Source organism: Ursus arctos, unplaced genomic scaffold (assembly GCF_023065955.2).
Source record: "Ursus arctos isolate Adak ecotype North America unplaced genomic scaffold, UrsArc2.0 scaffold_25, whole genome shotgun sequence".
Classification (NCBI taxonomy): Eukaryota; Metazoa; Chordata; class Mammalia; order Carnivora; family Ursidae; genus Ursus; species Ursus arctos.
The window spans coordinates 38,562,907-38,579,070 of record NW_026622930.1 but is presented as its reverse complement, the minus strand read 5'-3'; the positions used below and the strand labels follow the sequence as shown (position 1 = coordinate 38,579,070).

The 16,164-nt window shown below is 36.4% G+C and overlaps 1 protein-coding gene across 4 annotated transcripts in view; it reads left to right on the top strand.

Moving 5' to 3' along the window:
- The window catches only part of PCNX4 (pecanex 4), a 39,587-nt gene extending 25,751 nt beyond the window's left edge, over nucleotides 1–13,836 (top strand). For all 4 annotated transcript variants that reach the window (XM_048219943.2, XM_044377669.3, XM_044377670.3 and 1 more), the window contains 4 exons: nucleotides 1,072–1,175; nucleotides 5,262–6,295; nucleotides 6,678–6,864; nucleotides 13,110–13,836. In XM_048219943.2, the coding sequence (XP_048075900.1) occupies nucleotides 1,072–1,175; nucleotides 5,262–6,295; nucleotides 6,678–6,864; nucleotides 13,110–13,361 (1,577 nt within the window). In that variant the 3' untranslated portion in view covers nucleotides 13,362–13,836. The remainder of the gene's footprint in view (nucleotides 1–1,071; nucleotides 1,176–5,261; nucleotides 6,296–6,677; nucleotides 6,865–13,109) is intronic.
- The last annotated feature ends 2,328 nt before the right edge of the window (nucleotides 13,837–16,164 follow it).

The following is a 16,164-nucleotide window of genomic DNA, read 5'->3' as shown; positions in this document are numbered from 1 at the left end:
TTCCAGATGTCCTGTCCCGATGGAATCACACAGAACATGCTTAATTCCCCAGCCACACGTTGTCACAACCTGTGTGATATGGTGACTACCAGGGAAGCTTATTTGAGACTCAGCGCCGAGGGCTTTTACTGGGGCATGGTCATGTAAGCATCATCTGCCTAGTGTGTACCAAGATTCCAGACTCCCAGAAGGAGAGCAGGTGTTCAGTATAAACTGTATTGTTTGTACAAACTGTTTAGACACAGTGAGATTTTTATCAGGGAGGATGGTGAGAATTCTCCCAAAACACAAGTTCCCAGATGCCAGCCATCAACCAACTTTGCAAGCAGGACTTTTAAAGGGTAGCAGTGAGTTCAGCTATGTTAACTCTTTACTGTACAGCACGTTGTATAAGCAGACTTACACGAAGGCACTGCAGTATTATTTGTAATAGAGAAAAATTGGAAATAAATGGAATGTGTTTGTTAATGGGAAATGAATATTCAAATTTAGCTATATTCATATAGTGAATTCTGTAGGTATGAGTGACTTGAGCTATTTGCAGTCAACATGGGTAGATCTCAGAGACATGACGTTGAGAGAAAACTAATTTTTTTGAAGTTTTTGTACAGTGTGGTAGTGGCATTTTAAGTAAATTTTTAGCACCACAAAACATTTTTATATGCATGTTTATTTTTAAAAAATGTCCAAAATGCTTTAAATAAATAATTAATGTGAGGTTGGCTTTTATACATTTTTTACATTTAATACGTTTATACTTTTAATACTTTTCCTACTGTATTTAGGATTTTATATAGTAGGTTCTAATTTGTTGTTTCTCTGGAACGTATATGCTTGAATTTTTATGTAGTATTACTTATAGATTTTCTCTTTTAACTGTTACTGTTCCTGTAAAGAGCTTAATTTAATGCCCCCTGATATGCAATGAATAATTGTTTCTATTCTTGACATAAAGAGAGAATAAAAGGAGCTATGAATCAGTTCCAAGTGTCTTATCAATTTTGAAGATTCACATGGCAAAATAAAACAGGTTGAATATTACTTACTTTTTTTTTTTCTAATTTGTTTTAGGTCTCCTCTTACCTGGGTCTCATTACTTGGGCCGTTTTCAGGATCGTTTAATATGGATAATGATTCTAGAATGTGGTTATACTTACTGCTGTATTAACATTAAGGTCAATGTACATTTGAAACCTCTCTAGTATTTTTATAGCACATGTGTAAAATTTTACCTGTTACAGACACATCATACACTTAATAGCTCAACTTAAGAGTATCAGTTAATTACCTGTGAAAATACGTAGGGATTTTTAAAGTGTATTTCAGTATGCACATATTGATAGGTAGACTAGTGTTGATTGTATGGTAGAGTGTAGTAACAAATATACCTGTCCTCTTTTTGTCCAGGCCTGTTCTTTATATCCTTATCTAGTTGAGCATCTCAAAAGTGTGACTCAGTAATATTCTTTCACTCCTATATCACATAAGCATTCTCGGCTTAATAAAAAACCTCTCCTGCTACACTGTCTTTCTCCTCTTTTTAAAGCAAAATGCCTTAATAGAATTGCTTATAATAAATCTCAAATTTCATTTTTCCCATTCTCTCTTCAACTTACTCTAGGTTTTTGACCCTGTTACCTATTACTGTACCAAAACTGCTCTTGTCAGGGTCTCTAATGGCTATCACATTGACAAATCCAATGATCAGTTCTCAGACATGCTCTTATTTGACCTGTCTGCAGCATTTGACACAGTGTCTTCTTTCTGCTTGCTTCATGGGTCAGTCTTTGTCAGTCTCCTTTGATGGTTCCTTCTCTTTTCCTTGACCTCTTTTTTTCTTTAAGATTTTATTTATTAGAGAGAGCACGTGTGGGGAGGGCAGAGGGAGAGGGAGAGGCAGACTCCCAGCTGAGCAGGGAGCTGGAATCAGGGCTTGATCCCGGGACCCTGAGATCATGACCTGAGCCCAAGGCACACATTTAACCCACTGAGCCACCAAGGTGTCCTTCTTTTCCTTGACCTCTTAACATCAGACTGCCCCAGAGCCTAGCAGTCCTTGGTAACAACGCCATCCTTCTGGTTGCTCAGCCCCAAAACATTTGGGCTTTAGTCCAGTGATGTTTCACTCCTGTTTACCACCATACCCCACATGCAATCCAACAAGAAATCCTGTTGGCTTTGTCTTTAAGCCATATCCTATATCCCACCACTTCACACCACCCTACTGTTAAGTAAGCTTTCTGTCGTTCCCGGGTAATTGCAGTAGCCTCCTGATTGTCTCCCTGCTTCTCTCTGCCTGTGCCTCCCGATAGTCTGTTTCAGCTAGAGTAATCTTCAGTGTCTAACTCATTTCATGTCACTTCTCTACTCAAAACCCTACGGTGGATCTCTTTTTTTATTCAGAATAAAAGCCGAGGGGGCGCCTTGGTAGCGCAGTCGTTAAGCGGCTGCCTTCGGCTCAGGGCGTGATCCCGGCGTTCTGGTATCGAGTCCCACATCGGGCTCCTCCGCTGGGAGCCTGCTTCTTCCTCTCCCACTCCCCGTGCTTGTGTTCCCTCTCTTGCTGGCTGTCTCTCTGTCAAATAAATAAATAAAATCTTAAAAAAAAATAAAATAAAAGCCGAGGTGCTAAGTGGTCAGGCTCTCTGTTTCCTCTTAGCCTCATCCACTACTTGAATTTCTCACTCTACTCCAGCCTACTGGCTATTTCTCTACCTGGAACGCTCTTCCTTCACATAACTACAGGCTAACTCCCTTACCACCTTCAAGTCTTTGCTCAAATGTCCCTTCTCAGGCTATCCTATTTAAAATTGTATTCCCACATGCATCTTGGCACTCCCAGTCCTCCTTGGCTTGCTTTACTTTCTTTTTCTAGCACGTATACCTTCTAACAAACTATATAATTTACTTATTTTCATTGTTGATTGTCTGTGTCCCTTTACTCTCTAATGTAATTGTCACAACGGCAGGGATCTCTTTTTGAAGGGATATATCCTAAGCCCCTGAAACAGTGTCTGGCACATAATAGGCCCTTCATGAATAGTGGTGAATGAATAGTGGTGAATGAATAGTGGTGAATGAATAGTGGTGAATGAACGAATGTTTTGTATTAGCACAGATGGAATAAAATTGCTGGTGACTAAAAAGCTTTTTCTTTAGCCCAGTGGTTCTCAAAATTCGGTTCCCCAGATTAGTAATATTAACATCTGGAGCTTATTAGAAATGGACAGTCTTGGGCACCACCTCAGACCTACTGAATCAGAAACTAGAGGAGGGCCAAGCAACCTGTGTCTTAACTGCCCTCCAGTGATTCTGACTCACCCAAAGTTTGAGAACCTAGTCTAACCTGTATAAGTAAGAGACGGCAAAATCTCATGTAAAATATTGAGAGCATTATAAAAAAAAAATGTTTAAAAAATATTGAGGGCATCTTCATTGCTTCATTTAGGCTCTGTTTTTAAAATGGTATGTTTTATAATGCCTAATAATGTGAATCCTTTATTGATCTTTTATGCTCTATTATATACGTAGATATACTTTTCGATGGCAGTCTTTTTTTCTTTTCATTTTTTTGGACACAAGGTGGCTTAGCAATACTTACTATCTTACCAAAATTTATATGTTATATGCTTTAAAGTTTACAAAGCACTTTTTTAAAAAATTATTTATTTTTAGAGAGAGATTATTGGGGGGGAGGAGCAAAGGGAGAGATAGAGAGAGAATGTTAAGCAGGCTCCACGCTCAATGCAGAGCTGGACCTGGGGCTTGATCTCACAACCCTGAGATCCTGGCCTGAGCCAAACTCAAGAGTCCAGCACTTAACTGACTGAGCCACCCAGGCACCCCAACAAAGCACTTTTATTATTTAAATCTTCACAACCCTATGTGTAAGGATTAGTTTTCTTTGAAAGAGAAGAGGAATCTCAGGATAAGTGATCTACTCAAGATTGTGTGCAAACACCTGGTAAAGCCATATTTAAAAATGGCTTCTGATGTTCACTTTCCATGTTCTTTCTCTGGATCCTAATACAACCTGACAGCATTGATTTTTGTTAAAGGCACTGATAATTTTGTAAAAATGTATACGTAGACAATGATAGCAATAATAATAGTAGTGACCTAGTGCATCCTCTTCAAGTAATTCCGTATAGAGAAATAATGTGTTTAAAATTCACAGAAAAACACATTCAGGGGTGCCTAGGTGATGCAGTTGGTTGGGCATCAGACTCTTGGTTTTGGCTCAGGTCATGATCTTGGGGTCGTGGGATTGAGCCCCACATTGGGCTCCACACTGGACACAGAGTCTACTTGGGACTCTCTCCCTCTCTGACCCCTCCCCCCCAAATAAATGGATAAATCTTTAAAAAATAAATAAGTAAAAAATAAAAACACATAATATTCATTCTATTGACATATATTTGTTGCATACTAGTACTGTGTCAAGTGCTGGTTTAGGCACTGCAGGTAGAGTAGTAACCAAAAGAAAGCTGCTTTATGGAGTTGACATTATAGTTGGAGAAGACAGTAATCAAATACATAAATCTGGATGATGATGATGTTATTAAAATTAAAAAACTAGGACAGGAAAATGATTGAATAAATTATGGCATATCATACAGTAGAATAATGCTGCCATATAAAGTAGGATACAAAACTGTATATGCTGTATACTTCCAATTTTGCCTTTTGCCCTCCAAAAAAATTTTATATTTAAAAAAGTTTTTTGGAGTACCTGGGTGGCTCAGTTCGTTAAGCATCTTCCTTCAGCTTGGGTCATGATCTCAGGGTCCTGGGATTGGTCCCTGCATCGGTTTCCCTGCTCAGCAGGGAGCCTGCTTCTCCCTCTCCCTCTGCCACTCCCCCTGCTTGTGCTCTCTCACTCTATCTCTCTCTGTCAAATAAATAAATAAAATCTTTAAAAAAAAAAAAACTTTTTTGTAAGTATGATTAAACCTTGACCATACATACAGTCTTTCAAAATTATGGTCATAGTCAATTTAATTGCTCTGCCAATTTCTAGTGGCATTTCTATAATTTCTTTTAAAATGGTAACATAATTTTTCATTTCTGTATGCAGCATCAAATATGTTAAAGTGCCAATAAGTTTGAGTAAAGGTGTAGCTCTTGAGTTAAGAATTTTTTTTTTTTGCATTTTCCATGTTTTCATTATGAGAATCCAATCCATGGCATATACAAAAATAGTTGCTTTTCTCTGTGTAATAAGTGATCATAAACTCAAGTCCTTTTTATTTCTTCTTTAGGGGTTAGAATTGCAAGAGACATCCTGTCATACTGCTGAAGCTCAAAGAGTTGATGAAGTTTTTCAGAGTGCCTTTGAACAAGAATATTCGAGAATATGTTCTATTAATGAACACTTTGGAAATGTCTTGACACCCTGTACTGTTTTACCAGTAAAACTCTATTCTGATGCCAGGAATGTTCTATCTGGCATAATTGATTCTCATGATAATTTAAAAGAATTTAAAGGTGACCTTATTAAAGTACTTGTGTGGATACTTGTTCAATACTGTTCCAGAAGACCCAACGTTCAGGACGTTCACAGAACTGAAAATAAAGGGAAAGCATCTCTAATAATTCTGCCTGCTTTGAATGCTTCACCACAAAGCCAATCCCCAGAAGACACAGATAGTTTAAATTCAGAAATTTTGGATGACTGGTCTGATGATAATGTTTTTGGTGATGAGCCAACTATCCAAAAAGGAAAAGAAGAAAAAGATCAATTAAAAGTTGTATCAGGTATAAATTTGCCTATTCCAGGATCAGTAGAATCACAGGGGCTTGGTGATCATTCTATAGGCACAGTTCCTGATAACAGTCTTTACAAGTCAGTTATATTGGGTTACCCTGTTGTTGATAAAGGAAAACAAAAAGATGTGACATATATCCCTCTCGTGGAATTCAGTTGTTCTCATTCTCACTTGTTAAGCTTACCTGAAGAGTGGACATCTAACTGTTTGCCTAATTCCAAAATGAGGGAGATGAGCTCATTATTTCCGGAAGAGTGGTACCAGTTTGTTTTAAGGCAGTTGGAATGTTTTCATACAGAAGAAAATGCCTCAAATGTACTGGAAGAAATTGCAAAGGACAGAGTTTTAAAAGACTTTTATGTTCATGCAGTAATGACTTGTTATTTTAGTTTATTTGGAGTAGACAATATGGTTCCCAGTCCTGGTCATATATTGAGAGTTTACAGTGGTGTTTTGCCTTGGTCTTTTGCCTTGGATTGGCTCACAGAAAAGCCAGAACTGTTCCAACTAGCACTGAAAGCTTTCAGGTAATTCATTTTGATTATACATAAACTGTAACCGGCAGAAAAATACTGATTTTTTTTAACCTAGGAGGAGATACTTCTTCATTTCTAACTATAAAAAATAATCACTTTCCTAAAAATGAAAAAAAAAAGCTTAGTATGTAGTGATATCAGGAGTACATTTTAATTTCTACTTTTTATTTGTTTATGTGGAGAACCTATTTTTCATATGGCTTATTGGGTTTCTTCACTTTCACTTCACTCCATCATTTCTCCCTGAACTTTTTATCTGAAATATGTATGATTTTAGAACAATGTCTTAAAAATATTGAACAAAATTACCTATAAAATTGATTTTATAAATTTTATTAAAAATTCTAAAATTCTTTGTTTCTCCATTTTTAAGGTATACTCTGAAACTAATGATTGATAAAGCAAGTTTAGGTCCAATAGAAGACTTTAAAGAGCTGACTAACTGCCTTGAAGAATATGAAACTGACTGGTATATTGGTTTGGTGTCCGATGAAAAGTGGAAGGAAGCAATTTTACAAGAAAAACCATACTTGTTTTCTCTGGGATATGACCCTAATATGGTAAGGTTAAAAATGTGTTTTTAAACATTTTCATATATTGACCTTAAAGAACTAAAGTATTTGAACTAAGTGAAAGAGACACAACATTCTGGGTATGGATGTGTTAATCATATCATTAAGGCATTTGTAATAATGACTTTATGGCCAACATAGTACAATCCTAGAATGACTCATTATTTACTTTTGCAAACCTAATATGAGCTAATTAAAAATGTGTAGCCGTTGTGCAATAACCTCTAAGATAACCAAGTAAACTTAATTTGCTATTACATAGTTGACTAAATGGCTTATATTCCTATGCCAAATTTGAGTCATGAATTACCACTTTGGATTTGACTCCTAGATGAAAAATTAATATATAAGTGGCAAAGGATTCATTTTTTCTGACATCAGTGTTTTATCTGAAGCAAATCTGACCTGTGAAAATTCAGAGACTCCAAATAGGGAATAACTTTTTTAAAAAAGAAATTAGTGGCTGTTCTCATTACACTTAAACTGTCATCAGGTGTGCACAATGTGATTCAATGTTACACACTCATTGTAGGTTTCATATCTGGCATTGCATCTTGAGGAGCTCCATAGATGTGCTCCCCATCAAAAATAATGAAAGTTGTTTTTAAAAAACAACCATTTAAAAATTTGGAAATGGTCCTAAGGGCAAATGCAAATGAAGAAACATTTATTCAAAACTTTCAACTAAAGCCCCATAAGAATAGTGAGAGACTGCAGTATTTGAACCAAGACCCATTCCTTCCCAACTCAGCAAGACAGAAACTCCTCAGACTGATATAAACAAGAAGGGTTCCCTCTCACTTCAGCTCCTAGTTGGAAGACTGTTTTCCTGGGAGAGTCAGGGCTTCAGCATTTTTATCTTACCTCCCGCTACCTGTTGGGAGGCTAGGTTCTGGGCATGTGTAGTTAAGAGGTGAGAACTCCTTTCTGGCCAACCCATCTCTTTGGATAGAGGCTTTACTCTGGACTTGGTGCCATTGAGAATAATGGGGCCCTGACCACCCTTACCTCCTTGGAAGGTGGAGGTTCCACACTGGGAGAGGCAAGCCAAGAAGACCTGAGGTTACTGCTCCCCTTCTACCTCCTAAAGCAGAGGAGTCTCTCAGACAGAAGCATGCCATTGTCTCACCCCCAGATACCCCCTTAGCTCTGGCTAAGAGATTTTGCCCAGTGGGAGAAACAGACCATTAAAAAAAGAGAACTCTAAATTTCTCCCAAAGGAAATTATTTTACTTGCAGCAGTGTGGCTACATTGACACCTAAGATGCCCTCAAAAACAAAGGAGCTTGTGGTAAAAAGTAATTAAGGGTCTACTGGTAAATTTGTTAGAGACATAAACTAAACTGTAGGCTGAATAGGTAAACAGAACCAGGGAAAGAAACAGTAGAGAAGAGCCCTTGTGGGGTCAAAAAATGTGCCCATGTTTAATTGGATCAGTCTGTGAAACAATTTACTTCCCACGTCATTGTTGAAAACATAAAGCAACCACCTGGCAATCATTGGAGCTTAGCAGCTGGTTGTGAGCAATTAATAGATGAAGAGAGCCCTGCTAAAACCACTGCCATCTCATGGTAACTGTGGACATTCACAAGGCTGCACTCCCTGAGGAACCAAAATCAAAGGCTTCACACTTGTGGGGGAAGTAGGGATTAACTTCACTAAAGTCATCCTGCCACTTACTAAACTAAAGCAGATAAATAACAAGCCCTGGGATGGGGGTGGGGAGCAAAAGTCAATGCTCAGAACTGCCGTGGTGTTATATAAAATGTCCAGTATTGAACATAAATTATAAGACAGAAAGAAACAGGAAAGTCAGACCCATACACCAGGAGGGAAAAATTGCCTATGAGTGACTAGATGTCAGATGTAACAAAGATTTCAAAATAGCCATCATAAAAATGTTCAAAGGACTGAAAGAAACCATGCTTAAAGAAGAAAACAAAGTGGGCAACAAAGGGGATATAGAAGGAAAGTACCTCAAATTAAGGTCATATTCGACAGGCCACAGCCAGCATCATACTCAATGGTGAAAAGCCGAAAGCTTTTCCTCTAAGATTGGAACCAGACAAGGATGCCCAGTCTTGCCACTTTTATTCAACATAGTATTAGAAGTCCTGCCTCAGCAGTTAGGCAAGAAAAAAGAAATAAAGTCATCCAATTTGGAAACGAAGAAGTAAAACTGTCACTATTTGCCGACAACATGATATTATATATAAAAAGCCCTAAGTACTCTACCAAAAAACTTAAGAAATAATAAGCTAATTTAGCAAAGTTGCAGAATACAAAATCAGAATACAAAAACTATTATGTTTCATTTTAGAAATGAAATTAAAAATCAGTAAGAGAAAGAAATTTAGGAAACTAAGAGATATGTGGAAATTAAACAATACATGCCTAAGTCGCCAGTGGTCAAAGAAGAAATTAGAATATAATTTCTATTATATTCTATATCATTCTGTATTGTTGAGATGAATGACAAGACACAGTATACCAAAACTTGCGAGATGCAATTAAAGTAGTCTTTAGAGGAAAATTCATAGCTTTAAAAAGAAGAAAGATTTCAAATCAATAGCTTAACCTTCCACCTTATAACACTGGAAAAAGAAGAGTAAACAAAACTTAAAGGAAACAGAAGAAAGAAATTAATAAAGATAAGAAAGGTGATTATGAAATAGAAAATTAAAAAAAGGGGGCACTACTACTGACCTTATAGAAATAAAAATGATTATAAAGGAATACTGTGAACACTTGTATGCCAGTGAATTATATAACTTAGATGAAATGGACAAATTCCTACAAATAGAAACTACCAAAACTGACTCAAGAAGAAATAATCTGAACAGAACTATAACAACTAAAGAGATTGAATTAGTAATCAAAATACTAACTGTAAAGAAAATCTGAGAACTATATGGCTTTGTTACATAATTCTAAAGTATTTTCAAGAATAATACCAGTTCTTCACAAACTCTTCTAAAAAAAAAATAGAAGAAACAGGAGCACTTACCAACGCATTCTGTAAAGCCTGTATTACCCTGATACCAAAAGCATATAAAAACATTACAAGGAGAGAAAACTATAGACTAATATCTTTTATCAATATGGATGCAGAAATCTGTAACAAAATAATAGCAAACTGAATCCAACAACATATAAAAAGAATTATACACCATGATCAAGTGGTATTTATCCCAGGAGGGCAAGGTTTCTTTAACACCGAAAAATCAATTAATGTAATATAGCATATCAGTTGAATAAACAACAAAACCATGTAATCATCTCGGTAGACATTTGACAAAATCCAATACCCTTTAGTACTAAAAATACTTCCACTAGGAATAGCAGGGAGTTTCCGCAATTTGATAAAGGCATCTATGAAAAACCCACAGTTAACATCATACTTATGTGAAAAGCTGAATGCTTCCCTTAAGATCAGTAGTAAGACAAGGATTTCATTCACCACTTTTATTAAACATTATATTAGAGATTCTAGCCAAGGTAATTAAGCAAGAAAAAAAAGATAGGAAAGGAAGAAGTGAAATTATCTCTATTCACAGATAGCATGATCTTGCATATAGAAAATCTAAGGAATCCTCTAAAAAACTTAAAACTAGTAAGTTCAGCATGGTTACAGGATACAAGATAAACATACAAAAATCTATTGTATTTCCATACACTAGGAAGGAACAATCTAAAAATGAAGTTAAGAAAACAGTTCTACTTAATAATACTTAGGAAGAAATTTAACAAGAAAAGCACGGAACGTATTCTCTGAAAACTATAAAACATTGTTGAAAGAAATAATTTAAGATTTAATAAAATGAAAAAACATCCCATGTTCATGGCTCAAAATGATATGACAATACGCCCCAACTGATTCACAGATTCGGTACAATCCCTATCAGAATCTCAGCTGGCTTTTGTGTGACATTGGCAAGCTGATTCTAAAATTCGTATGGAATTTCAAAGGACCCTGAATATACAGAACAATCTTAAACAAAATTGTCAGATTAACACGAATTTCAAAACTTAGTACAAACCAACAGTAATCAAGACAGTATGGCAACAGCATATAGACATAAAAATCAATGAAACTGAATCAAAATCTAGAAATAAATCCATGTGACTCTGATCAACTGATTTTAACAAGGGTGTCAAGACCATTCTAAGGGGAAAGAATAGTCTTTTCAACAAATGGTGTTGAGACGGTTAGATAGCCACATTCCAAAGAATGTCGTCGTACCCTGTGTTAGTTTTTGGAGCTGCTGCAACAAATTACTGCAAACTGGGTGGCTTAAAACAACAGAAATTTATTCTCTGTCAGTTCTGAAGACCAAAAGCCTGAAATCAAGATGCCAGCTGGGCCACCCTCTGTCTAGAGGCTTTAGGGGAGAATCTTGCCTCTTCCAGCTCCTGGTGACTTCTGGTGTTCCTTGGCTTGTGACACCATAACTCCAATCTGTTTCTGTCTTCACATGGACACCTTTCCTATATCCCCCTATGTCAGTTCTCCCATCCCTTTCTAAGGACACCAACCACTGGATTTAGAGCCACCTAAATTCAGGATGATCTCATCTCAAGATTTTTAATTACATCAGCAAAGACACATTCCAAACAGGATTTACAGGTACCATGGGTTAGGACTGAGATATATCTTCTTTGAGGGATACCATTCAACCAACTGCAGGCCATTACTACATACTATATACGAAAATGAACTCAAAATAAATCAAAGACCTAAATATAAGAGCTAACACCATAAAAATCATAGAAAAGATCATAGGAGTAAATCTTTATGATCTCAAATATGGCAGTGGATTCTGAGATATAACACCAAAAGCATGAAAACAAAACAGAACAAAAATAGATAAATAGGACTTCATCAAAAGTAAAAACTTTTGTGCTTCAAAAGATACAACCAAGAAAGTGAAAAGACAACTCAGAGAGTGGAAAAAATGTTTGCATATATCTGATAAGGGATTTGTTACTAGAATATTTAAAGAACCCTTACAATGCAATAATAATAAAATATGAGCAAATTTTAAAATGAGCAAAGTATCTCTATAGATATTCCTTCAAAGGAGATATACAAATGGGGCAATAAATAAGCCCATGAAAAGATGTTCAATGTCATTTGTCATGAGAGAAATGCAAACCAAAACCACAATGAGATATTACTTCCTACAAGGACATACTACAATGGCTGAAATAAAAAAGGCGTATAAGAAGTATTGGTGAGGATATGGAGAATTAGAACTCTAATACAGTGCTGGCAGAAATGTAAAATGGTACAACCATTTGGAAAACATTTTGGCAGTTTATTAAATGATTAGAGTTACCATATGACTCAGTAATTCCACGCCCAGGTATATACCCAAGAGAAATGAGAGCATAGATCCACATAGAAACTTGTACATGCATGTTTATAGCAGCATTATTCGTAACTGACAAAAGGTGGAAAGAACCAAACTATCCATTCACTGATGAATCAATAAGTAAATTGTGGTTTATTCATAAAATGGAATATTAGCCCACCATAAAAAGGAATAAAGTACTGATATATGCTACAACGTGAATGAGCCTTGAAAATATTATGCTACGTTATAAAGAAGCCAGTCACAAAAGACCATATACGATTCCATTCACATGATGATTCCATAAAAGGCAAAACTATAGAGATAGAAATTACATTAGTGGTTGCTTATGACTGGGAGAATGGAGGGATGGGAGCGTAATAGCTAAAGAGCGCAAGTTTCCTTTAAGGTCATGAAAGTGTTCTAAAATTGTGGAGATCGTTGTATATATTTGAATAAACTAAAAAAGACTTGAGTTATACACGTTACATGAGTAAATTGGAATGTGAATTGTATCTCAATGAAACTTTTTAAAAAGAGCCTATTGTGTGATTGTCCACTGACTACTATTTATGATTTATGCATTGTTGAGGCGAGACGGGGTAAGGAATAGAGAGGGAAAGGAAAGAGAAGGAGCGGGATTTTGCTGTTTGGGTTATTGAATGAATGTCTCTCATTTCAAGCTTATTCAGAGAGCTACTGAATAGAGGTGATGGTTGATTCTGAAGGCAAGTAACTCATGTGTATATTTTAATACACCACTTTCTGTTTAAGTTTGCCTAACTACAATGGAATTTTTCTCTAAGTTTATAAATAAAATGTAAAGGCCTGAATATAACTTTTTCTTCTCCTCCCCCACCCCCCTTTTATACTTTAAAGGGAGTTTACACTGGCAGAGTACTTACCCTTCAAGAATTGTTGATCCAAGTTGGGAAGTTAAATGCTGAAGCTGTTAGAGGTCAGTGGGCCAATCTGTCATGGGAATTGCTTTATGCCACAAACGATGATGAGGAACGATATAGTATACAAGCTCATCCACTACTTTTAAGAAACCTTACAGTACAAGCAGCTGATCCTCCCCTGGGATATCCAATTTATTCTTCAAAACCTCTTCACATACATTTGTATTAGAGCCCATTTGACCTGTGAGTGTATTGTCATCAAATGAGATGTTTTTATTTTCTCATTCTAGAAAAGTAATGTGATTCCTCATAACTTCACTGGACTTCTCTCTCTCCTCCTCCAAGTCAGATACCTGAGAAAAGCTAAGCTCTGTAAAGTTGATTCTATCAGCTATCTTAATGTTTAAAAAACAAACTTTGTCTAACATAAGAGTTAGAAATAGTTGGCCAATATTTGTGCCCTATGGATTGTGGTAGGCTTTAGCAAATATAAAATATTTGTATAAGATTAGGTAATGAATTTATTAATGCTTTCTTAAATGTCATAGGTGGCTTGCCTTACAGAAGTCAACAAGTATAATTTTTACATACCTAGAAGATAAACACACATATCAGTGTTCTTATGTAATGATAATGGATCCTATTGAAGGTTGTATAATGTATATTTATTTATTTGAAATATTAAATTTTATAGTATTTTCAAACTTTGTGCTGTTTTGTTTTAACATTAATATGGCCTGAGTGTTTTCATATAATCTATTCATTTTCTTTACATATACTTCAATTCAGAAACCTTAAAAACTTTAATAAAACCTCTTCCAATAAAATCTTTTTCCTTCCTTTCCCAGTATCTTTTTGATACATGTGAAAGGAAATGGGTTTATCTTGTTCATCAGGATTAACAGTGTTTGGATACAACATAATGACTGCTAGAGGCCATTCCCTAGATCTGGCTCCTTAAGCATTTCTTTTCAATTGAACGTACTGCTTCTGAAGAATGATTTAACCCAAATGTCTAGTGGTTACTAGTGTCTTAGGTATCTAAACTAAAGGCGGAAAGAAATGGCAGGAAAATGTTCATAACACGATAAGAACTTTCATTCTTTTGCTGCTTATAGATTACATTCCCACCAGCAGTATCTGTATAAACTACAATTTCGTTTATATAAACCCCAGAAAATGCAAACAAATCTATAGTATTCGAAATAGTAATGGAATAGAAATAGTAGTAGAAAGTACATCATTGGTTACCTGGGGTGGGATAGGCTGGGAAGTAATTACAAAGGGCACAAAAGAACTTTGGGGCTGATGGATATGTTTGCTCTATTGTCTAATGGTTTCACAAGTATGGCCATATATGTCAAAACACATCAAATTGTCCATAGTACATCAACTATACTTCAGTGTTAAAATAGTAATGTGTTAAAAATAATAGAATATTTATTTAGTAGGAACTGATTGTGACTGAGGTCTCACGTGACTTACTGGTGCACCCAGTAGTTGAGCAAATCCTAAAGCCATAGCTTCTACTGCTAACTCTTCTAACCAGCTCACCAGCTGTCTGTCACCTTGCACAACCCCGTTTCTGCCTCACTTTCAGCACTAATAGAATGAGCACACCATTTCCTTCCTATTTCGAAGGGCCGTTCGAGATAAAGGTTAGGAAATGAGAGGTCAGGGCAAAATAATAAACTTTTTTAAAAGTCAATATGTGAACACTTGGTTTCACAGCTCTTGACCACATCTTTGACAAAATGAACTTTGACAAAAAGCTGCCTTTCCATCTTGGGTCGCTCACAAAAAAGATCAAAGAAGAGAGGGTTTATACGCAGAAAAGTATATGGTTGTACATGCCATAGAAAAACACCCTGCAGATGAATTTTTAAAGATCATTTTAACTTATTTATGCCCCTTCTACCCTTCATTGGCTGGAGTAATTGAGCAAACTGAACTCGTTCCTTCATCCTCATACCATGCTAATTTCATTCTCTGTGAGTTTTCATTCGTAACATTCTGGAAGCCTGGCATAGTCTTCAACAAACCCTAAACACTGGCAAGCACACCAAGGTCTGGAGATTTAGGGACAAAACAAAACTGACCTGCACTCCAATCTCTTGAAACCTTTTTCTAAATTCCACCCTTTCAAGGCTCAGTGCAAATCATCCTCTCCACAGAGGGCTTCACACCCTTCTATATGCTACGGAGGGGTTTCCATAGTGTAGTGCTTATCATAGTCACCTCGCACTCTTCTATATTCAGATCTCTCCCTTTTCTGAATTATTTGTGCTTACAGTCTATACCATGCCATGTGACAATGTTGTTTTGTAGCATTCTAGATTTGTTCCAACAATTCATCTTTTTTATTTTTACCCCAGATGCAGTGTATTCAATTAGTCATAATGCCCATTTTCATCACTGGTTGTGCAAGAGCCCTCTTGCGTATTTTATTTTATCCCCATACTGCACCCTCTTTATTCTGTTGCTGCTGTACCCCAAGGTCTACCTCTGTCACCTTCCCCCTTTTGTAAGGATAGCTACCTGAGGGGCCTCCAACTTACCCAACAACTATTCTAGTTCTTTTATGTATGTTGGCTATAGCTAAACTAACTGCTTATGATAAAGGAGCATGTTTTTCTTGTTACACCCCTCTTGAGAGTAGACAGTCAAGGAATATTTGCTGATTTTCTGTTGTGGCCTATGTATGTTTTCTACTGTCAAGTGGTAAAGATTAAAGTAATACTGCTAGTAAAAAAAGTAAAATTAATAACTAGAGTAAAGTGTTGCCAATGGGGTCTTCCCGAGCTGAGTTTACTCCTGGTTTTACCCCTTACTAGCTCTGTGACTTTGGGAAAGTAATACCTACTTGCTTTGAGCATCTGTTTCTTCCTCTATAAAGATGGATAATACCACAGACCTTAGTGAGCTGTTATGAGAAATAAGTGAATTAACTCATACAAAGCACCTCAGTACAGCAAACGGCATGTGACAGGGGCCTAATAATGGCTGCTATGAGCCCTACCCACCGCTTCAAA